The 24,892-nt window shown below is 43.0% G+C and overlaps 1 protein-coding gene across 1 annotated transcript in view; it reads left to right on the forward strand.

Annotated features, from left to right (window-relative positions):
* Positions 1–17,055, forward strand: part of LOC105558843 (dynein heavy chain 2, axonemal) — a 53,230-nt gene extending 36,175 nt beyond the window's left edge. Inside the window, exons 32-63 of the mRNA XM_012006765.1 lie at positions 92–295; positions 370–575; positions 889–1,074; positions 1,448–1,667; positions 1,748–1,914; positions 2,073–2,293; positions 2,360–2,469; positions 2,549–2,664; positions 2,741–2,841; positions 3,002–3,180; positions 3,331–3,630; positions 4,414–4,701; positions 6,976–7,166; positions 7,338–7,513; positions 7,695–7,846; positions 8,392–8,556; positions 8,628–8,794; positions 9,025–9,196; positions 9,707–9,919; positions 10,146–10,361; positions 10,504–10,654; positions 10,963–11,112; positions 11,193–11,325; positions 11,519–11,863; positions 12,384–12,656; positions 13,073–13,417; positions 13,657–13,791; positions 14,034–14,310; positions 14,486–14,896; positions 15,128–15,646; positions 16,448–16,598; positions 16,727–17,055. Coding sequence (XP_011862155.1) covers positions 92–295; positions 370–575; positions 889–1,074; positions 1,448–1,667; positions 1,748–1,914; positions 2,073–2,293; positions 2,360–2,469; positions 2,549–2,664; positions 2,741–2,841; positions 3,002–3,180; positions 3,331–3,630; positions 4,414–4,701; positions 6,976–7,166; positions 7,338–7,513; positions 7,695–7,846; positions 8,392–8,556; positions 8,628–8,794; positions 9,025–9,196; positions 9,707–9,919; positions 10,146–10,361; positions 10,504–10,654; positions 10,963–11,112; positions 11,193–11,325; positions 11,519–11,863; positions 12,384–12,656; positions 13,073–13,417; positions 13,657–13,791; positions 14,034–14,310; positions 14,486–14,896; positions 15,128–15,646; positions 16,448–16,598; positions 16,727–16,881 — 6,795 coding nt within the window. The 3' untranslated portion in view covers positions 16,882–17,055. The remainder of the gene's footprint in view (positions 1–91; positions 296–369; positions 576–888; positions 1,075–1,447; positions 1,668–1,747; positions 1,915–2,072; positions 2,294–2,359; positions 2,470–2,548; positions 2,665–2,740; positions 2,842–3,001; positions 3,181–3,330; positions 3,631–4,413; positions 4,702–6,975; positions 7,167–7,337; positions 7,514–7,694; positions 7,847–8,391; positions 8,557–8,627; positions 8,795–9,024; positions 9,197–9,706; positions 9,920–10,145; positions 10,362–10,503; positions 10,655–10,962; positions 11,113–11,192; positions 11,326–11,518; positions 11,864–12,383; positions 12,657–13,072; positions 13,418–13,656; positions 13,792–14,033; positions 14,311–14,485; positions 14,897–15,127; positions 15,647–16,447; positions 16,599–16,726) is intronic.
* The last annotated feature ends 7,837 nt before the right edge of the window (positions 17,056–24,892 follow it).

Raw genomic sequence — 24,892 nt, forward strand, 5'->3', positions numbered from 1 at the left:
TCCGTCCGTCGCTTCTCTTCGCTCTTTCTTGGGACAAAATTGCGTGAGGCTAACTAGCGCGTATCCTGAAAAATCAAAATTGCGTTTTAAGATACTGACGCTGGTAAATAACGAACGTATCGTTATGCCCGACCAAGTCTCGTTGCTCTTCGAGGTGCAAGACTTGGCTGCCGCCTCTCCCGCGACCGTCTCCAGGGCAGGCATGATTTATAATGATTACAAGAATCTTGGTTGGCGTCCGTACGTCGAGTCGTGGTTGCAAAAGTACAGAGAGAAACCGGAGTTTGTCGAGGAGGTGAGACGGCTCTTCGCAACGAATAATCGATCGCCGGCCGATAGAGCGTGACAGTTTTATTACCTTTCAATCAGATGAACCAGCTGTTCGAGAGCCGCGTTAACGTTATGCTGGGATTTAAACAGCGGAATTGCGAGGAACTCGTGTCTGTCGCCGAATTAAACGCCGTTCAGTCGCTCTGCAAGCTCCTCGAGGTACTCGCGACGCCGCAAAACGGCGTGGAATTGGGCGATGACCGCGACCTTTTCGCCAGCATGTGTAAAATGTGGTTCTTCTTCTGGTACGTTTGGCCCCCTCGAATTGTTTTAAAAACACGCGCCTCGACGGCGAACCATATGAGACAGCCTGCGCCTCGGCGATGGATAAGATTGCAAATTCGCAACCGCGTATTCAGCAAATAGATAAAATTGCAAATTCGCAGCCAGCAAGCAACACAGGTTCGAATATCAGCCGTTTGCTCCTGGACATTTCCAAGTGATGCTGATATTGTTCTCCGGTGGTTTGCAAGTCGTATTAAACTACAAGTTCCGAGTTAATGACATGGTAATAGTGTTTGAGAGCACTAAATAACTACATTCAGTTCTACGTTGCAGCGTGATATGGTCACTGTGCGCCTCGGTCGACGAGGACGGTCGCCAGAAAATGGATAAATTCATAAGGGAAATTGAAAGTTTCTTTCCGTTACGGGGCACAGTGTACGACTACTACGTGGACGCGCGTATGCGCACTTTTGTCTTGTGGGAGGAAAAATTATCGCCCGCCTGGAAATTTCAGGCCGAGTAAGCGACAACGTCACTCGTAAAATTGGTACACGTCGCTCTAATTTCTTCGCGAAAATCGTGAAATCGTCTTTTCTCAGCGAGCGCGATCAATTATGATCTTCCACGGTATTCTTGGTTGACTGCAATTTACGATATTAAACCGTTTAACTAAGGCAGCGTATGAATTTAATTAGCTTCAGAATCAGATCGAAATTAGAATATCTTGAATTGAACGTAAATTCCATATTTCGAACTATAGATAGATACTCGAATTGAATAATTAAACTTCTGCCACGTTTAATTGTGTCCGTCGATTTTTAAATTATGCTAAGCGCCAATAGCGTAGCGTCTCTTAAAACGGAACCCGGTGTATCCTTGGCCGAATTTACAGCCTACCGTTCTACAAGATAATAGTACCTACGGTAGACACGGTACGATACGATTACGTCGTAAGTTCTCTTCTATCGAATGGTTTCCCGGTGCTCGTAGTGGGCCCAGTGGGTACAGGAAAAACGTCGACTATCCACTCGGTACTTGAGCTCCTAGACGACACGAAATACACTGGCCTGCTTGTAAATATGTCGGCCCAAACTACATCCGGTAACGTACAAGTAAGGCTCCGAAGGTGTATCGAATGGATAACAGTCTTAAATATTGAATCAACATTTTACATTGACTCCCCATGGTTTAGGATGCAATAGAGAGCAGACTACAGAAGCGAAAGAAAGGAGTTTACGTTCCCGCGGGCGGTAAGACCATAATCGCTTTCATGGATGATTTTAATATGCCGAGGAAGGAGAGGTACGGGTCGCAACCGCCGTTGGAATTGATCCGCCAGTGGATTGATTACGGATTTTGGTAAAGTTATAACAATATGTAATATTTCTCGAACGAAATATAAGAAAGCGAGGCGAGAAGCCCGGCGGGAAACGGCGGAAACAAATGTAACACAAAAATATCGCGAGAAATATGTTGAAATAATCCGTTGCAACAAGTGTGTAAAACATTATTGACAGGTACGATCGCCAGAAGCAAACGAGAAAATACATCGAGAGGGTGCAATTAATAGCTGCGATGGGACCACCTGGTGGAGGCCGCAATGTCATCGCGAATCGATTAGTCACGAAGTTCAATGTCATTAACATGACTTTTCCGAATGAGAGGCAGATTAGAAGGATTTACGGCACGATGTTGAAGCAACAACTTTCCGAATTTCACGCCGAAGTGAAAGGGATATGTAAGCGCGAGACAACCCTAGTCGAAACGTAATTGACAATTGCATAAAACGACGTTCTCTTCTCAGCGAATGAGATAACGTTCGCCACGATCGAGCTGTACAATCGCGTTGCCCAGAAGATGCTCCCCACTCCGACAAAGATGCATTACTTGTTTAATTTGCGTGACATTTCCAAGGTAAGAAGTCGACGGGCAACCGGCGACAATCGCGCCAAAGTAGGCAGCGGACACGTAAGATGGTATCGATTCTCGACAGGTCTTCCAGGGGCTGCTGCGCAGCCATAAGGACTATCAGTATTCGAGGCAGACTTTCCTGCGATTGTGGGTCCACGAGAGTTTCCGAGTTTTCTGCGATCGGCTTATTGACGAGAAGTAAGCGCTCAAGAGGCATTAACTTAATTTGGCCTGGGATGCGGGAGAGAAAAAAATGCTGAGCAATTTCTTTCAGGGACAGAGAGTGGTTCGTGACTCAGCTGAACGATCAGCTCGGCAAGTACTTCGAGTTGACCTTTCAAAACGTCTGCCCGGAGAAGATATGCCCGGTTTTCGGTAAACGCGCTCAGTACCTTCGCCTAGCATTAACGCACCTTGTCCGCCACTTATTAACACTAATATTAATAGCTATCCAGTTATCATCGTTCTTTTCATTCCTGGTTTTATTGCGTCTCGAGTATCGAGAGCACTTTAAACTCAACGAATGTATTTGTAGGCGGTTTCATGAATGCCTGGGATATATACGAAGACCTTCCTGATATCGGTGCTATAAGGCGCTACGTGGAAGAACAGATGGATGAGCACAATGTTTCTCCTGGCGTGGTGCGCCTCGATCTCGTTCTCTTTCGCGACGCGATCGAACATGTATGCCGCATCGTTCGTGTAATATCGCAGGTTAGTGATTCACGTGGCGTGCTACATAATAATAACGTTTTATCGAGGATGGCGTTGTTACAGCTCTATACATTACGGCGCTTGTTATTAAATTTCACGCGCGACGTTCAATTAAATGCGACGACGAGTTTGAGATTTGTCCCTCCGTAGCCCCGCGGTAATATTCTTCTGGTTGGCATCGGCGGTAGCGGCAGACAGTCACTTTCGCGCATTGGCAGTTACATGTGCGACCTGGCCACTTATCAAATTACCGTTACCGCGCAGTACAGGACGCCGGAATTTCGTGAGGATCTCAAGACTCTGTACTCAATAACCGGGCTGGAGAACAAACCGACCAGTTTCCTCTTCAGCGATACTCAAGTAGTGGAGGAGCAGTTTCTGGAGATTGTCAACAATATGCTGAGTACTGGCGAAGTGGCTAATCTCTACAAGAGCGACGAAATAGAGGACGTAAGTCGGTTAATACGCTCCACGCCACCGTCATTTCATCTCCATCCGTATATAATCCGCGTTATTCTGTGTAGGGCGTTTTCTCTTGGGGAAAGAGAATCAGCGAAATGAAAAAGATAACAGAAGTACCATTTCCAATTCCATATGAAATTTATATCTCGTTTAATTATTCCCCGTCTCGTGTTCTTCTTGCCATTCTTATATCATGAGATATACCTTGCAAGTGCTCGAAAGACATTTTTCTATTATTAAAAAGATAAGAATGTTTCAATCGCATGCTATATTTAATATTATACAAAAGCGACGAATCAGCTTCGCTTATTAACGCAATATTGATCACAGAAATCATCGTATTAATTGCTTTATAAGACAAAAACGTTGTAGAAAGTCGTAAAAATATCGAGAAACATAAAAATTTAGAGATTACGCTTACAACGTTGTTCACAACAATATTTTGACATTCACAATTACTTTTCAAATAAATGCGGAGAGTGTCGTTCTTACAATTTTTTTATGCTAAGGGATAATCCTATTTATTATATGAAGCTTTGTGAATATAGAGTGCAGATAAATTTACATAGTGTAACGCGGAGAAATGGTTGTGTCACTTATCAAGTGTAATTCAAAAGTGAAACTGTTTCACGCGACGGAGATGCACGTACAGCTGAGGCAGTTTAAACGCTTCTCGCTATAAATCGCGCTTGTCCAACAATTTAGCTCGGCGTAGATGAGATCAATACGAGGAGCGGACTATCTCAGAGGGGTATACGTTATGTTTCTCAGATAAAAAATAGGCTATCGAGCGAAGTAACAAGGGCCGGGAAGACACCGACGACCGAGACGGTGTATGCCCTGCTGATCGAGAGGGCGCGTGCCAATATGCATTTGATCCTGTGCATGAGCCCGATCGGCGATGCCTTCAGGAACAGATTACGGCAGTACCCTTCCCTGATCAATTGCACGACCATCGATTGGTTCTTGGAATGGCCGAGAGAAGCTCTCCTCGAAGTTGGCAACAAGTTCCTCATGAATCTCAATCTGACGCTCACTATCACCGGCGAAAATAAAGTGGTGGGTACGCCCTTCCCCTTTCCGCGCGATCGATTCCATTCGATTCGATTCTTACGATCAACGCGCGTTTCCTACCACCAATCTTCCGTCCCCCTCCCCTCCCGCGCGCCCGCACCTCGCTGCCGACCATTTCAGCGAGAATCCGATTATTTTCCCATCTACGGTTTGCCCCTGATGATACGGACGTCTGCCGCATTTCTTCCCGCCGGCCGAGGCTGAGATTGGTCGCTCGGATTCCTCGAAAAAATGCCCTTGATAATCATAATTCATCAAGATGCCGGGGAACGCTTTGTGCTTGTTTCATGCCAGGTCCCTCGAATAAAGTTGCGGCAGGAAGACGCTACGCGAGTTCCACAGAAGTGTCGTCGCAATTAGGCGGACGCTTCAACCCGCGTGAAACAAATGTCCCGCCGCTCCTAGTAGCACACCAGCATTGGCTAAACATTGGCTAAGTATTGGTCCGATGTTGGTTATATTGGAAACGCATTGGCCGATATTGTCCAACGTAAAGCCAATATTGGCCATGGAATAAATGTATATATCGCACGATAATAATTATATTATATTGGTAATAATTATATTGGTCTAATATTGATGCAATATTGTTAAATAGACATATTCTGCTGTCCTAATCTAAAAAAAACAGCATCTCCATTTTTGGCCATTGTAGTTAACTGACTTTCTATGTTTCCTAGATAAATATTCGTTGTCCTACAAGGTTAGAAAGCAGTAAGAGCACTAGATTAACATGAAATAACTTATTCACGTTGCAGTATGTCCACATTTTTTCGTAGTGGCCTAGCTATAAGAACTTGAGGGGATCCTAAAGCCGCTGGCAAACTCGATCAGTGTCGATAAGATAGGAGACGGAATTAAAAACATCGATTATCGACAGTTTTAATTCCAAGTTCTACTCAGTCCGAAAACTTTGCAACTTTTACGAAAAAAAAACAGCATTTTATTAGCCTACACATTGCTCAGACCGAGATTTAGGATCGAATTCTAGCATTGTCGACACTGTGAGCTTTACTGACAATTTGAGAGATGTTTGGCAGCGACCTCTTTCGAAAAAGCCTGCAACCATTTCTACACGCCATACTGCTCTTTTTCTTTTCTTCTAGACTTGCGTTTATTAGTAATCCTTTTTTCTGGGCTATTAATCTTAGTTCTAATTGCACGATATTGTTCTTATATGTTGTCCCTAGAGTATGCTGGTCTCATTTTGTATATATTTATTGTAGAATTCTTGTATCAAGCAAATATTGTCGTCAAGTGTAAAAAAACTAGTGAATTTTTATTTTTTTGTTTTTGATACAAAGTCGACCAGCATAGTCTAGATTTTGCTGCGTACTTTAATTCCGTAAAAAGAGTTTTGCATTTCTATAAAGCCAATTAATTATTACTAACTTCTAAGATTACTTCTAACTAAGATTACTTCTAACAAAGAATGTCGATAAAACAGACGGCTTTAGGATCCCCTTAAATGCGCGTTTTCTCGAAACTAACAATTTAGAAGATACCGGTTTCTACATCCCAGCAAACACCAAAGTAACAGTTACATAACATCAATATAAATGTAATATAACACATGCCTGTTATATTACATTTGCATTGATGTTATGTAATTGTTACTTTGGTGTTTGCTGGGATTAGGACGGCAGTATTGGCTAAATAAGAAAAGGTGTATTATAAGATGGACATCTTACAATATTGGACCAATATTGGGAATATTGCGCCGATATATTGTGCTACTAGGGGCTGTCGATAAAATCCATAAAACTCTTTTATATTTTTAACACAACTACTGTCCAACTACTGCAACGAGTCTTCCTCGCTTCTGTATAAGAATCTCTTCTTAAACGGCGTGGCCCCATTTCTAGATTATTTATTATTCACGCAGCTTTTAGTCTTAATGCATTTATGACTTCTGGCGCTATTACGTCCCCTTTTTTAATATTGCAAAACGAAGATACTTTCTCGTCATAATATTCTCGTCACCGGGCGAAAATTTCGACGGAATGGATAATCACGCGTCTGAAATAATCATGTATTAAATGCAGCTGGCTTTAATTTAGAGAATATTAGACGACGAAACGAACGCGTATCATAAGGGACCGCCGTTAATCCTGGCATGAAATGAAAAGCATTTTATAGGGAACGATTTTTATTACGTCCAGCGTGCGCGAGGCAAGGACGGAGATGTGGCGGATGTAGCTGGTTAAAAAATTTATACCGCGGCCGTAACGAACGCTACGAGGATGCACTTTTCCGCAGGAACCGCGACAATCCGCGACGGCCATACCGTTGCCGCCGTTGCAGGACCGAATGCGCGATGGAATTGCAGCATCATTCTCTTTGATCCACGACACGGTGTCCCAGTTCTCTCGCAGAATGGCCGCCGAAATGAAGCGTTACAACTACGTGACTCCCGTGAATTTTATCGAGCTGGTGGCCGGCTATAAAGAGTGAGCATTGAACAAGCGGGACAGACCGCGTCAGGTGGTTTCAGTATTTTAAGACTGGACAACGTAATTGCGCCTGATACAAATAGCGCGGCGTTTACTGCGGTAGCGTGCGGTTCCACGGTGTGTCTTGGGAGATAAAAATAAAACGGCGGTCGTATTCGTAACACGCAGGATGCTGGCGGGAAAAAGACAGGATTTAGCAGATCAGGCGAACAAACTTCGCGGCGGCCTCTCGAAGATCGACGATACCCGGGTGAAAGTTAAAGAAATGGCCGCGGAGCTCGAAGTCACTCAGCGGCAAGTTCATAAATCTACGGGGGAGTGCGAAGAATTCCTCGTAACGATAGGTACACGGCGCACGCGACAGTGATATATTATCGGCGGCGTTTATCAGATTAATCTATAAAAACTTATTGCTTTTAACGCCCGCGCCGGTCTCCAACTTTGCCCGGGCGCTTAATTAATCATACGGTATCCGCCTGCGTCGTTCGCCGGCTTTTAACTGGGCAACACTTGCTGCGCGCGTAGTAAACCAAAGCCGCGACGCTGATGAGACGCAAAAACAGATCACCGCCAAATCGCTCCGTATCGCCGAGGAGCAAAAAGAATTCAAGAAGCTCGAGGAGCTCGCGAGGGCCGACCTGGCGACCGTCGAACCTGCCTTGAACGAGGCCATCAAGGTCGGTGTCGAATCGCTCCTTCTAAGAAAATGGTTTCATTTTAAACAATTTCATTCTCTCCCTCAATCTCTTCTCTCGCCTCGTATACAGGAAAGTACCCTGTTATGGGACAAGCTCCTAATATGAGACAGCGGGGTTTCCGCTAAATTAATAGGCATCGTCTGTTGGTTCCTACCGTGAATTTATTGCCCTTGGAAAAAAGCCTACTATCTCATATCAGAGGTCTATCTCGTAATAGGAGACCTTCCTCGATACATTTTTCAAGCGCTTCAGTCCTCGCAATATTACGGCACCATGAATACTCAATGTTGAAACAACATCTTTCACGGACGATCAAGAATAAAAGGGTTTTGCTCGGCAATCAAAGCTTTATTGTCGAGCAATTGTCTCTTTAATCGAGAGTAAAAGAGCGAGAAGGAGATAATTGTCTATCTTTCCTAGATAAAGATATTTTATCAAAGAAATTTGAACGCGAAAAACCGGATGTATTTGAAGATTCGATGTAAATGGAACATAGGGTGCGATGTAAAAGTGGCTCGTTTCAGGCGTTGGAAACTTTGAGCAAGAAAGATTTGTCCGAAATAAAATCCTTCGCGCGGCCGCCGCCGAAAGTCGAGATGGTGATGGAGGCCGTGATGATCCTGAAGAACTCGGAACCTACGTGGGCGGAAGCGAAGCGCCAACTCAGCGACGTGAACTTCATTAATACGGTGAGCGACAATGTTGCGACTGACAAGTCCATTCATTTCCACGAGCTAACTCGCTCTGATCTGATTTCTAGCTTCGTGACTTCGACAAAGATCATATATCGGACAGAGTTCTACGAACAATAGCCAAGTACACGTCCAATCCCGAATTCGATCCCATAAAGGTCGGTGTGGTGTCTGCTGCAGCCAAGTCACTTTGCATGTGGGTGATAGCTATGGAAAATTACGGCAAGCTGTACAGGTAACTCGCTCGCAAAATGAATTAACGAAATTTTCCAACGGCGTATCAGTCACGTTTCTCTCTGTTTTTGGGTCTCATAAATATTTATGATCTAATGTGTTTATGTAATGTATGAAACGGACGTTTTTAAAGTTTCTTCAAATGTTTAATTAATTAATTAATTCCATCAGTTACGCCGCGTCACTCTGCTATTGCGGAAAATTTGATTATACTTTCACGATGTGTTGCAGAATCGTGGCACCGAAACGGGAAAAACTACAAATCGCGTTGGAGTCGCTGAAACAGAAGGAAATGGCCTTAAAGCAGGCGATGCAGCAGCTGCAGAGCTCGCGCGAGGAGCTCGAGAGATTACAGCGGATGTACGACGCGAAGATGAAAGAAAAGGAGGATTTGATTAGGCTGGCGAGTACACCCGTGTTTTCTTGCGCTTTAGAGCGCCGGAAATGACCTCGCATAAAGCCGAGAGAGAGAGCGCGGGCCGGTGAAGGAAGTCGGCTTGGTCCAATCCGGCTCCATCCACCGGTAACACTTATAGTTATACAAACTTGTACCTCAGTAACTGCAGAAGCCCGCGCCTGCTCGCATTTCCATTGACAAGACGTATTCCTTCGAGCGAATCCAACGTCCACATTGATGCAGGGCGAACGAGGTCTAGTCCGCAATGTTACGCGGATTAATTAAAAAGTTATTTCTACAAGGAAATTCCGCTTGCATTCATCTCTGCGATAATAAGCGTTTTAATACGCCGCTGGTAAAACCAGATGGACCATTATAATAGCCGTAATATTAATCGACAGAAGGAATATATGCTTAAGAAATATTTCAGCGCTTGTATTTTTCTTTTATTCTTTTCAAATTTTCTGTATGCGTTTCTCATTAGGTTTGTATAATTACATTTTCCCTTTCTCTCAGGCTGAACTGTTAAAGCTGAAATTAGAGCGCGCCGGAATGTTGGTGGACAGCCTTTCCGATGAGCGAATCCTATGGGAAAACACAGTGGCGTCATTAGCCGAGTATTTTGACTGGCTGCCAGGTGATTGTTTGATATCTACCGGATTTGTGTCTTATCTCGGTCCGTTTGTATCCAATTACAGGCAGGAACTGCTGAGCATTTGGTTTAAGGAGGCAAGTACCAAATTTATTTTCTCTTTATTATCTTTCACCAGACCGCATCGAAAACTTCTCCGCGTAAAATTTCCAAACTAATGTACTATGTAATGTGAACGAAATATTTTTGTAACGAGAAAGTAGAGAAGTGGTTTTTATCATTTGCATTTTATTTAGAAGCGATTAGTTTCTCTTGTATGGATAGCAATTTAACGTTTGTGCTGTAATTCGTCGAACGGTTAAGGTGTGTGATCGAGAAATACCGACAGCACCAAATCTAGATGTGAAGGAGTTCCTAGCTGATCCATCGACAATCAGGGAGTGGAACATTCAGGGATTACCATCCGATGGCTTCAGCACAGAGAACGGCATTATAGTGACGCGAGGAACACGCTGGCCCCTCGTAATCGATCCGCAATGTCAGGCGGTGAAGTGGATCAAAAATATGGAGGCGAAAAACGTAAATGTAGCCGACCATAGGTCGATGATATTATACGGATTTAATGTAAAATTAGAAAACTAATTTGAGATGAAACGCGATTTTAAACTGGCGCAATCGGAGAATTTACTTTGCCATTTTAATGTAACAATCACATTCGCAGTCACTGAAAGTAATCGACTTTGGTCAAGCAGACTTTATGAGAGTTCTGGAAAAAGCAATTCAGTTCGGAAATCCAGTATTGCTCGAAAATATTGCAGAGACCCTCGATCCGGGTTTGAACCCGCTTCTCCAAAAAGCTTTCGTTAAATCAGGTAGAATTTAACGCTATATATATACAATTATATTCGCATAATTGTATTACGTTTGTGCAGAAATTGTAAAAGGTTTACTTGTTAAGATTAAAAGATACTAAAAATTATTATATGCAATACGTTTCTACTGTATGTCGTCGAAGAGAAAGGTACGACATAAGTAGGAAAATACTTTTAGTTTACCGTTTTACACTTAACTCGGATACGATTGATTCACAGTAAGACAAAAGTCACATTTAACATAAAAAACGCAAACACTAATTTCGTTTCGTTTCACCTTCGTTATTCTGCGTCTCCGGGCGCTGCAGGTGATCAAGTGATGATCCGATTCAACGACAAAATGATCACTTACAATGAGCAATTCCGGCTGTTTATGACTACGAAACTCTCGAATCCCCACTACGCTCCGGAGATTTCAACTAAAACGACATTATGCAACTTCACCATTAAGGAGCAGGGTAACTAATAGTCTTACCGTATACTTTAGAGTAAGATGGAACAAGATTAGGGAATATAACTCTATCTCTCGCGCGTGTAGGACTCGAAGCGCAGCTCCTAGCAATTGTGGTCAGGAAAGAGAAGCCGCAGCTCGAAGAACAGAAAGACAATCTGGTTCTCACAATCGCATCCGATAAACGGACTCTCAAAGAACTGGAGGATAAAATACTTCAGTGGGTTCTACGAAATTGCCATAAGCTTTAAGAATCCAAACGTTTTTCGTTGCTAGAAGCGTAGACTCGCGCGCGTACGAGCGACGCATTTGATTTTGTATACAACGGAATATATTAGTTTCGATCGTTAACTCTTAACACTGTTTACACGTAATTAGCTGAGATAATTAACGTCGGTATATTTTCCTATCAGTTTGCTGAGCGTGGCGGGAGAAACTCTTCTAGATGACTTCGACTTGCTGAATACCCTGAAGACGTCAAAGGCAACGTCCATTTCCATTCAAGAATCTCTGGCTGTTGCTGAGCAGACAGAAAAGGAGATAGATCTAGCGAGAGAAGGATATCAACCGTGCTCGAAGCGCGCCTCGATTCTCTTTTTCGTCCTGAACGACATGGGCGCTATCGATCCCATGTATCGGTTCTCCCTCGACGCGTACAACGCACTGTTTATGCTTTCCATTGACAAGAGCTCTAAAGAAGCGAACTTGTCCGAGAGAATCAATAGTTTGAATGATTATCACACACACGCGGTGTACAGGTATAAAAGAATCCTTGATCTCTTCATTACAAAAACGTGTAGCTCTTGCGGCTTTTACCGATGGAGAAAAACTGAGATTCATGAATACTTCGCCCTCTTTACTCCGTGATGTCTAATTGTCATCACTAATTTGCATGAGAAGGAAATAACTGGGATAAATTGCGCCCCCTTTTTCGTAAAACGACGTGCAATATCGTTTTAAACGATAATCCCTTTCAAAAGAATTTTTCAACGTTAATTTAAATGAGAATGTATAATAATGTAATATATAATCTTGGCGAGAAAACTTTTTTAATGAAAAATGTATCCTGTTTTTATCAGTCTCTTATCTCTTACACGGTATCATAAATCAATGTTTTGTTGGAAAATGCTGAGACGCGCGCGCGCGCGCGCGCGCTCAACGTAATGTGACGTTCTCTTTGGTCCTTCTGCTTTGCAGATATATTGATGCGCGCAGAAGAAAAATGCGCAGTCTTAGAGAAAAACAAACTCGTCTGATGGATTTTATTTTTACGAATAGGAACACGTGCCGAGGTCTGTTCGAGCAGCACAAGCTACTCTTCTCTTTTCACATGTGTGTCAAGATATTGGATGCGCAAGGTAAGATCATCCCAGGGGAATACGCGTTTCTGCTCCGCGGCGGGATCGTGCTGGACCGAGAAAATCAGCCGGACAAACCCGTGCCGTGGCTGCCGGATGAAACTTGGGACAACATCACGGAACTCGACAAGCTGCCCGGATTTCACGGACTCGTTTCTTCTTTCGAGCAGCTCCCGCGAGATTGGCACAATTGGTGCGTGCGACGTCGTACAATGTCACATCGTTATTTCGTCACGTTATTTCGACGCCTCAGCTCTTTCTGACGGATCATTCTCGCAATACTTTTCGCTTACCTGGTTTTCTATTTAAGTCGCGCGCGACCATAGTAAAGCAAAGAGAAACGAATGTATTCGTTAAGTACCTTAAGAAGAGCTTCAGATTTCATCAAAGAGAAAACTTAAGCTAGACAACATCGCGCGCTTTTAAATTGCTTGCACTTAGTCGTTGGCTTTCTTATGACTTTGCTTATATTAATTCTCTCTTATTCTTTTATGTTGCAACAATAAAATTTAGAAAAAGACACACACTTATGATAATTTACTCGAAATATGTGTTACGTGCAAGTATTTGCATGCAATATCTTTTTATAAACTCGTTTAACGTTCACAGGTACATCAGCACGGAGCCGGAAGCTACGTCGCTGGTCGGCGAATGGGAGGAAGGATGCACCGAGTTTCAGAAAATGTTATTCATCCGCAGCTGTCGACCTGACAGAATATCATTCTGCATCATGACCTATATTGTGCGCACTCTCAGTCAGAGTTTCGTGGAGCCCCCTGCACTCGATCTGAAAGCAGTGCTACACGATTCTGTGGCGCGGACACCATTGATATTCGTTCTTTCGCCCGGCGTGGATCCCACCGGTGTGCTCATGCAGCTGGTGGATAATCAGGGCATGACTGCCAATTTCCTGACTCTATCGCTAGGCCAGGGACAGGCTCCTATTGCCACAAGGTTACCTATAAGAAGCTCATACAATGCATTTGTAATCTCGAGACGCTTTGAGATCAAAGCACTAAGAGGAGCTTAAATCGACCAGAACTTGAAAGTCCAGCGAGGAGTTTCATTCTTTGCTTGGACTAAAATTTAACAAAAATTTTAATATGGCAGCTCAACAATATCAATGCCCGGCGTTCGAATCAATATTTAGTACATTTCCCAGTGATTTCTATATTATTTTATTCTCTACGCAGCATGATAGAGATCGGTGCCAAAGAAGGGTCTTGGGTATTTCTTGCGAATTGCCACCTCGCGCTCAGTTGGATGCCCAAGCTCGATAAAATCGTGGAAACGCTCGGCTCCGGCCAAACTTTACATCCAAGATTTAGGTATGCCAAAGTTATGAAATACTGTCGTACATTCTTCATGCAATGCTATTTCTCACGCAGTATAGCACGCCGAAAGTGATCGTAATAATTATTTGTCATTTTAAGTTTGTCGTTAATAGCGAGATGACTCGAGTCAATATTTCGCGCAAAATTTACGAAGAGCATAAAAATCCAAAGTATTTACGAACACGGCACGTAACGATATGAATGTTTCAAGAGCGAGCATTAAAATTCTTTCACAGATTATGGCTCAGCTCAAGTCCGACACCTCAGTTTCCTATATCGATCCTTCAGGCCGGGACAAAAATGACTACCGAGCCGCCAAGAGGATTAAAAGCGAACATGAAGCGCCTTTACGGTTTAATCACCGAAACGCAGTTCGACCTGTGCCAAGAAAAGTCTAAATATAAAAAGTTACTGTTCACGCTGATCTTCTTCCACTCTATTCTCCTAGAACGGAAGAAATTCCAGCAGCTCGGCTGGAACGTAGTCTACAGCTTCAACGATTCCGATTTCGAGGTATTTTCGAGCAAAAGTTGCAACCACGTAGAGAGCTTTTTATTTGTCTGCAATTTGCTTGAGAAGACGGTAACTCCGGCTCGTGGCGTTTTTGTAACGTTTAAATTTGTCTCGTCAAAGCGACGCCCGATGATGGAGAAGCACAATCGCCATAATGGCGGGATATCTGTTCCAGGTTTCCGAGAACCTGCTGCAAGTTTACCTGGATGAATACCCAGTCACACCGTGGGAATCTTTGAAATATCTCATAGCAGGTGTTTGTTACGGTGGTCACGTGACCGACGACTGGGATCGCCGGTTGTTGATGACGTACATCCAACAATATTTCACGGGAGACGTCCTGACTACCCCCCATTATCGTTTGTCATCACTGCCCACCTATTACGTGCCTCGCGACGGCTCCTTGGAGTCCTATCGCGACTTGATCGCGATTCTGCCGAACATCGACAAGCCGGAAGCGTTTGGTCAGCATCCAAACGCGGATATCACTTGTTTAATGACGGAGGCCAGAAACATGCTTCAGACCCTCACGAGTCTTCAAGTGCAGGTGGTCAGCGTCGAGATGGACGAGGACAAGGAGCAGAAGGTAAGCGAACGAAACTGTTGAAACTTATCTTCCCTTTGAACGAGAAAGTAAAAAAAAACTCAAGCATAAAGGAAAGTAAGTGGAAATAGACTTCACGTTGCTGAACGTTGGTATTTCCGTTTTAATCGACATCCGGTTGTTGTTACCGTATTAATTTTCTTTCGAGTAATCTTGTCAGTGCGGAATCTACAGTCGATGGGATTATGCGCGGCATCTCATCGTTTTCTGCAGGTAATGCAACTCGCGAGCGATATTCTCTCGAAAATACCGGGCACGATCGATTACGAGGCAACGGAGAAGCTGATAGGGCCGCACAAAACACCATTGGACGTGGTGCTCCTTCAAGAGATCGGGCGGTACAACGTGCTGCTGGCAAAAACCCGCGACAGCCTTGAAGAACTTGAACGTGGAATTAAGGGATCGGTGCTGATGTCGCGGGAGCTGGAAGAAATCTTCGCGCGCATATACGACGGGCAAGTGCCGTCTTCATGGCTGACCGCGTATCCGTCTTTGAAACTGCTGGGCGCTTGGACGAGGGATCTAATCAATCGAGTCGAGCACTTGGCCAATTGGGCTCAAACCACTCATCCGCCGTTGCTCTTCTGGCTAGCTGCGTATACATTTCCAACCGGATTCCTTACTGCGGTACTACAAACTTCGGCGAGACTGTGGAACGTATCTATCGATTCGTTGTCATGGGAGTTTACTGTCTTCTCAACCGACGAGTCTGCTATAATCGAGCCGCCCGTGGTAACTACGAGCGATTAGACTAATTGCTCATCGGACCAGTTTCGGTCCGGGACGACTAATATCGAGCACCGTTTTACTATAAGGAGCTTACATTCCTTGCTTGAATAATAGTGCTTATTGGCTAATACAAATTTCTCGTTTATACGTATAAGTTGTTCCACTGTAAGTTGTAATTGTTCAGCTCTTACACGGAATCCTCCCTTAAAACGTACACTGAAAATTATACAAGTGTTGGACAACTCGGTATTTTGAAGAATTTTATGAGGGTCTTTGAAATTTTATTAGTAAAAGGTATGATAAAAATGTTTGATGCTCTCACAAAGGGAGAAAATTATCTCAAAGTATATCCCGAAAATCGTGTAAGCGTGGGACAACACGGCGATTTAAAACATTTTGTGAGAGTTTTTTGAAATTTTACCATACGTTTTACTAGTAAAATGATAAAATTTCAGAAAACTCTCATTAGGTTCTTGAAAATGCCACGTTGTCCTACGATTACATGTTTTTCAGGGTAGATTTTAAAAGAGAAATCTCTCTGTGTAGGAAAAAGAACCGAGATAAAAATTCTATCGTTTTATACGATTAACTTCGAATTCGCAGTAACATACGTATATTAATTATGCGAAATTAAGAGCGAGAAATTTTCTTAATGCAAACTATACTCCCGCCGTGCTCCTTATATTCTTCAATGTAGAAAAGTGACAAATGGATTATTATTTTTACTAATCATGATACCACGACAATCGTAAATGTGCCAACTGCAATTGTACATTTTACTTTATTAACAGCATAATTTTCTAGGACGGCGTGTACATACGATCCATTTTTCTGGAAGGCGCCGGCTGGAATAAAGAGAATGGCATTCTCATCGAGCCCGCGCCCATGCAACTTGTATGCAACATGCCGGTGATTCATTTTCGACCTGTCGAGCATGTTAAAAAGAAAGCCAGAGGTAAAATAGCCATGCAAATATCAAAATCACTTTACTGCGTTTTGATTTTCTTCGCGTGCAAATACGCCTGCGGTTGCTGGAAGAAACAGACTTTTCAATTACAACCAACATTCGCTTAACTTTCACAGAGTTCTACAGCTGTCCTTGTTATTATTATCCCCAGAGGAGCGGCGACCAAATGAGATCTGCGTTCGTAGTCGCTGTAGATCTCAAAGCTGGAACACAAGGTTCGGACTTCTGGGTGAAACGCGGCACTGCGCTTTTATTGAGCCTGGCCGTGTAAAGTTTTCAGTTATGAACGTTAATTCATGAGTCATCAAGTCTCAGTTTAATTTTAGCAATAATGTGAGTGCGTAATGTTGAGGAGTCCCCTGTTTTTAATATTCTCTCGTTCTTCTTGTTTCTTTTCATTTATATTATATAACTAATATAAATTAAATATATGGATTTATCATGTGTAGACAATGGAACGTGTGAGATAATATTTATTATAAAAATTATATTTGTTTACGTACAAATTAAAACTCATATACCATACATCGAGTAATTATAAAATAAGAATGAATCAATCTTTGAAGCTATTATAATGCATTCGCATGCAAGAATTCGTCTCAACAATAAATGAAGCGACAATAACATTAAATAAAACAACCAGCACCATCTCTCGTGATCCGATTGCATAAAGAATAAATAAATGTTAATTAATTATAATAACAAATACTTTCCAATTTAAAATAACATTTTTTTACTTTCGAGTAGCATTCGGATTGCATATACTTATAAATCTTATAATTCTGTTCCATAAGTATAACATTTTGTATACAGGGTGAATCAGAGTGGTTGCAGCAACCTTTTTACCATAGGAGATGGATTACCAACCGTAACTGTAGCAAATCCTGGAAAAAGTAGAAAAATCTTGTTATGTATGTTTCAATCGTGTGATATGTATAATATGTATGTACAGGGTGAATCATTAAGGCTGTCCCAACCTTTTACCATGAGGGACGGATTACCGACCGAAACTGTAGCCAATCCGGGAAACAATGGAACAAATCTATAGTTATACATGTATATGTTTCAATCATATAATATTTAATTATATCTCTCAAGATAAAATTAGGTTTTACATGATTGAGACACATATGATGAGATTTTGTCCATTTTTCCAAAATTGGCTACAGTTGCAGTCGGTAATCCATCTCTCATGGTAAAAGGTTGGGACAGCCTTAATGGTTCACCCTGTATAACAATTATATTTTTTTAGATACAATTAGATATTACACGATTGAGACATACATACATATGTATATAACGAGATTTTTCCATTTTTTTCCAGGATTGACTACAGTTGCGGTCGGTAATTCACCTCTTATGGCAAAAGGTTGGTGCAACCATATTGCCCATTCTACACCTAGGGATGATCCTACTTGTGGCTCATCCGATACCCTTTCTATACCTAAAGCTAATCCTACTTGCAGCTTATCCGAGGGAGTAGTATAAAGTGTAAAAGGTTTACACTTTGGTTGGTTTCCAATCGTACCAAAGTACAACTACAGTGTACCCTTTTACACTTTATACTACTCCCTCGGATAAGCTGCAAGTAGGATTAGCTTTAGGTATAGAAGGGGTATCGGATGTGGTAAAAGTAGGATCATCCCTAGGTGTAGAATGGGCATATGCTCTGATTCACCCTGCAGAATAAGCATAAATGTTTATAATTGTCACCATCCAAGATTGTACTCAATCGGTACCAAAATAGCAATTGTGTCTGATATCAGTATATCTGATAGTACACCGATTCGAATACTTCTTCTTTACCAACGGAGCATTGCTGCTAATCTTAAAAACTTACAGCAGATAAGCATACTGGCATCCATACTTTGCAGCAGATACGTACAACAATATCTACATTTTTAGCGTATGTTCATTGCTGTTATACTGTCAGCATCCACACCATTTAATGATAAAACATCTATTTGTTATTTGCAATGCTAGTTGCGACATTACTAATGAGAGATACATCTATACAATGTGGTGGTGAATAAAACAAAAATGTATATTAAAATGTGTAAGTGTATTAAATTTATAACAAAAAGTAATTTTATTTATTCAAGCTTAAATTATTAAAAAAGGTTGTACAAATTCCGGCGCAACTAGGGGATTTTTTAATATTTCTTCTTCTACAAATAACTGAATCTACGATTATTTAAAACTCATTAAAATTTTAATAATACGATGGACCTTTGTGTTGCGCGAAAGCACGTTTAACACGCATACTTTCTATGATCGTGATTACAAAATGATTTATAGAAAACTATATAAAGAAAGTCTATATAAAGAAAGGTAACAGGTCTTATAGAGATAACATCGTCGTCGAAGTCTTCCAATTTATCCTGGTACACAGGAAAACAATTGCTTCGGCAGAGTCCGATTGCGATAAAATCGGTTTGGAGTTTCCGTATTTACGGTCAATACACAGGGATATAAGATAGATGAGTCGCAAACTGAGGGAGAGAAATAGGAACGGACAAGACGAGATTAAAGGTCGCTGGTATTGTGGCGGATCACAGGCAGCAGGTCGCTCTCACGACTTTGACCCTCTGTACCACGCAATTATTTCTTATTCTCGGCGTAATGGCGCTCAACGAAGATCCCGGAGCAGCGAAGGTTTCTCTTCTACCACCCCTGGGTTAATAGTACGAACATCACTTCTTCTTTCTCGCCTCGGGTGCTGCGTCTCGGCAATGTCTCCCATTTATCTACTTTTCTTCCTCGACATTGCCAACACGGAACTACTCAGACACGTTCAAAGCTAGATTATTTTCTCATCCCGATGAGAACTTGCATCCTCGTATGAATTTTACTGTTGATACAGTTTGCTTTCGTACATTATATTTTTGATTGCACCGCTTGAAAAATGGATGTGTGAAAATCAGGGCTGGAAAGTTGCTTTAGAAAAGGATCTAGTTACAGTCACAGTTTTCTTTTCGCTGAAAATGTAACTGGTTACAATTACAAGTCACCAATTCTGAAAAGTAACGCGTTACTCGACAGGTGACGAATCGTTTGCAGTTACTGTCTTGCAATGAACATAATAATATCAAATCAGCATTTAAATTGTGAAGCGATAAAGGCGTTTATGCGCAAATGCAAGGTCTTATGCGATCTATACGGAGGTTTAAAATATATATAAAGTAACTGTTAATGCAACTGAGTTAAGTTACAGTTACAGATGGCGAGAAAATAACGAAGTTAAGTTAGAGTTGCCAAAAAATGTGTAACTGTAACTTGGTTACAAGTAACGAGTTGCTCGCCAACCCCGGTGAAAATGTTCCTTTCTACTTCGTTGGTGAAGCACCTGCTGTATATTTTCGCCGTTAATAATATTTGGAATAATGTTAAAAATATTTTCGCTATTTTTGTAAGTTGCCGTTTTCCTTATATTGCATTTACATTAACTTTCATAATCCACTTGTTGCTGTTTTCAGAATTTCCTTTTTTTTTATATTTAAGTTGAGAAATTAATTCAAGGCTTGCGAAGTTTCGCTTTCGTGCCGGTTTCGAAATTAGTTTAAAAACTTATTAACTCGCCTTAACTAAATTATACACGTAAGTACGCGAGCGAGCGACGGATAAAGACTCGGTTTTGAAAGTGCAGTATCTCCTGAAAGACAAAATATAAAATCTATTTATATTTGAATTTGAAGCGGGCGGGAATGGATATCTCCTCTAAATGGATTTATATTGCGTTGCAACGCTCTGCCGTCCGAAAAGAATAATAGAGAAAAGCGAATGAGTAATAGTCGGTTAACTGGACAGCCGGGGAAATATTTTTTCGGCGGCGGGTCTACCCGCGCGCGTAAAGGCCTGTGTCCACGACGCCAGAACTTGGCCCGAGTTCTAGCTCCGAGAAATGTGCAGCCAATCAACGCGCAGCTTTCACAGAACAGACGCAAGTTGATTGGCTACGCATTTCTCGGGGCTGGAACTCGATCCAAGTTGCAGTCTCGAGAAACGCGTAGCCGATAAACGCGCAGCTTTCATAAAACAGCCGCAAGTTGATTGGCTACGCATTTCTCGGAACTGGAACTCGATCCATTAGGTTGCAGTCTCGTGAAACGCGTGGCCAATAAACGCGCAGCTTTCAAAGAACAGCCGCGCGCCGATTGGCTACACATTTCTCGAAACTGGAACTTGAACCAAGCATTCACGGACCTCGATTCCCGCGATAACGAAAAGTCCCGCCGGTTACGCCGGCCGCGAGGAACATTCCTGCGTTACGCCGCGGGGGCGACAATATACTCTGCGTCTCGCAAAAAAAAAAAAAATCAGTCCGCCGGAAGTCGGGCGTCGGGCGCCGCGGCGACGCTCGTTAAACGGTATCGGAGTCCGAGTATCGATACTCAGGAGCGGAGCCGTCCTCGGGCATCCTTGGAGGAGAATCCCTGCCGCGGTCCCCGGCGGGGTCAGCGGCGCGGCGCGGGGCGGGGAGGGGTCGGCTCGCCGGGCCAATGACGTGAGCGTAATGCGCGGCGCGGATGCGCGCGGGATCGGAGCCGCCGCCGCGGCACCCTCAGAGCGAGCGTGGATGTCCGCCGTGGTACACCTGCCCGGAGGTGCCTCTCGTCGCGCACACCGCGGATTTTCGCCGTTCCCCTCTCGCCCTGGCGCCGCGAGAACGCGCGGGACCCCGCGCCACGCTCCGCGACGTCGTGCGTACTTATCGGTTATCGGCTCACCTCCGTCACCCTGTCACACCCCCCCTCTCCCCGTCGATCCGTGCGCGCGCGAGAAACGGAGCGCGAGATCCATCCATCCGCGGAGTCTGACAATCTCGGAGCAGCTGCCGCCCGAGTTGCGTGTCCCGGTTGTGTGTGTGTGTGTGTGTGTGCGCGCGCGCGATCTCGGTCACGGGACCTTCGTCGCGCGAGGAGAGAAGGGAAATAAAAAGTGCGGGGTGAAGCGCGGAGACCGCAGTCGCTCGCGCCGCGGGACACTTGGATCGAAATCTGCGACCGCGCTTGGACCGCGGAGCCGCGGGGACGGACGCCGCGGGCATGCCTGACAGTGCAGTGAGGAAAACGGCGCGTCGTTCCGCGTAGCGGAGCAGCCGCGCCAGTGTGAGCGGCGCGATATCGCGGGACACGTGCGGGTTCGAGGCTCGCTCGCGGGCATCCATCCCCCGGACGAGTCGCGCGCCATTTCGCACCGCCGGGAGCCGCGGAATGTAAACACGCGCGTTGTTGTCTCTGCACGCCGGCACGGGATTCACGCTGGCGACGGCACGCCGTGCGCGCCGGTGAGCCGAGAGTGTTCGCGCGACGTTCGAGAGGCCTGACTTCGTCCCCGCGCGTGTCGCCCGACGCGGCGCCTTCGGGATTCCTTCGCAGCGAACAGGTACGTGGCGATTCTGTATGGCTGCTCTCCTCTCAGGAGTCACGAGTCGACGCGACCCACCATGGTCTGTTGAGCACAGTTTGCCGCTGAAATGGCAGACTTTAAAGAAAGGCTTGGTCGAAAATGGATTCTATCGAGTGCGTCCTTCAGTCTGAAACCACTCTGACGCTTCTCGCGGGCAGAGCCGCAAGGTGTCGGTTGAGGTTGAATTAAATTCCAAGCGGAAAGCAACGTGTGTCGATTTGTGCGAAAAATGTCGGTGTTCTCCGAGAGGAAAGCAACCCGTGTACACTAAAAAAAGTACATACGCAATAAGTGTAGCTATTATACTATTAATGGAAATATATAAGTTTATGTACTCTCACCATAAAATTTATTTTACTCTTTGTCGCGTAAATACTTGTTTATACACGATGAAGAATTACAAAAGGTTGTAAAACTTACACAACTAAAGGCAAGCAGCTTACTTATTATACAGGGTGTTCCAGGAGGAAAGGTCAATATTCTGGGAGGTGATGGTGTCGGTGATTTTAAATAAAAATGTTGATACGAACATATGTTCCATTCCCCGCTGTTTCCGAGATAGAGCTATTTGAATGTACAGTTGCATACTTACTGACGAGAGAGAAGTACTGCGTACTATTTCTAATATTTATTGCTCACGAATTGGAATTCTGCGTGCAGGAAAGCGTCGACGGTATTCTTCAGCATATCTGCGTATCCGACATTTGTGAATATGCGAGGCATTTTGCACATTTCTACAATGTTATCGGCACAGCAGTCAACAGGCGTATAAGAGTAAATTCCCGCAGACGTTTACGAGATTGGATAAAGGGTGAAGGGTACAGAAAAAAAAGTAAATACACGAGACATTCAAGTGGGTCTATCTCGGAAACGGTGGGGAATGGGACGTATATTCATATGAGCATTTCTGCTTATAATCACCGATACTATCATCTCCCAGAATATTGACCTTTCCTCTTGGAACACCCTGTACAAGCAATGTAGAAAACTTGCACGACGACCAATGGCTGGCAAATTACTCCGCCTAGAGTGTAGCCGTCCAGGTTCAAACCCAGGCTGAGATAATATTTTTCGTAATGAATTTCATTAATTAGAATTTGCCAGCTATTGGTCGTCATGCAATTTTTCTACATTGTTTAATCAATTACTGGCGTTAAATAATTCTTTACCCTGTGTACACAGTAAAAAATCTGTGTGTTTAAATGGTAAAATTTTCTTGTGTTACCAAGATTTGATTCTTACTTCAATGTAAAATTAACATAAAAACGTATACTTTATTATTTTCGTAACACTTATGTGTTATATTTATGTTAACATAATAACTTGACGCTTGATGTGTGTTATATTTAAAAATTGAATATTATTTTGTGTTCTTTGAACACAACTATTTCACAAAATCAACCGAAACGTTTGTTAATTTTTATACTTAAATAAACAAATGTTTATCTTCTGACACTAACACCCAGTCAAGGCTCTTAGCCCCTTTTATTCATTGATTGTTAAATAATCGTAATTTTACATGTAATTCTTTTACAGTGTATACAGTGTATACAGAGTGCGTCGTAGAGAAATCTGATTCCCATTTAATCGCGAATAGATTAATTCTGAGATCGACGAGTCTGGAGTCAAGTTTCAACTGAAGGCTTCAATATTGAGACTGTGTCTTGGAGAGAGAGATTGAAATTAGAGTTCCTTCAAGGGGGGATGAATAACGAACTTGAGATGGTATTAAAATTTTTATATTTTATTGCAACAGTTAAAGTGATAAGAGACTGTTTATTTATGACTCTCGAGAAATATCGGGTCTTCGATGTTGCGGTGAAAGAAACGACTCTGGATCGATCGGATTCTATCAACTGAGGCGTGAAACTTTGAATTTCTTTGGCGAAACAGTGAATTTGCATGTCTTGTATCTAGTATTTATTAAGAAAAAGTTTCTCCTAAGATGTACGCGGTTAAAATGTATACAATTTGTGGTCGAAATGTTATCTCATTCCTCTGAATCGCTTTGTACGCACACAACATACCGCAGGTGAACCACTGAAGAATCCTACAAGGTCAATATAGTAGTAGAAATTGAGATATTATAGGTATTGTTAAAGCCATGAGAGGGAGAGAATAGAAATGTGAGTGTGTAAATTCATATTCCGCGGTTTACCGCTCGATTTTTCCAAGAAACATTTCTTGAACGTTGGGAGCTTTTTACATCCGGGGGCTCTATCGCTGCAATTATATTTTAACACAATTGCACATTGGTATAAAGTGGGATAAAAAGCGAAGCGCCAATTTTCCATATCCGTAATCAGCACGTCAAAATACGTAAATATACGTAGGTGAAAAAAAATCGGAGGCCCGACCCTTTCGGAACTGCACCCGCACATTGTTGTGATTACAATTGAAAATACAATTGACAGGAGATCGCTAATAAATTTTTATTGCACCGTCGACGGTTCGAAATTTCAAAAAATTCTTATAAAATCGTTCAAGGCAGGTAAATTTTAAGAGAACTCACCCCGCGTACGTAACATATGTTCAATAACATGTTACGTAATAATATGAAAAAAGTTTTATTTAATATTCGGGATCGATGGCACATTGTTGTGATACAATTGAAAATGCAATTGACAGGAGATCGTTAATAAATTCCTTATTGTACCGTCGACGCGTCGAAATTCTTGCCGAACATACGCGGGATTTCGTCGCGCAACGTTAGACACAGATAAATTCACGTACAAACAGCAGACAGATCGAACAACTGTATGCGGGATCTACGGGACAATGCGGGGGGGTCTCATGGGACAATACAAAAATATTGGCGAAATGTAGAGTGCAGCGAACCCATCTGGCGCCGGGCGGTCTGCGCGCGCTTGTTT

This window comes from Vollenhovia emeryi, unplaced genomic scaffold, assembly GCF_000949405.1.
Source record: "Vollenhovia emeryi isolate VEMERY1.0 unplaced genomic scaffold, V.emery_V1.0 DF939307.1, whole genome shotgun sequence".
NCBI lineage: Eukaryota > Metazoa > Arthropoda > Insecta > Hymenoptera > Formicidae > Vollenhovia > Vollenhovia emeryi.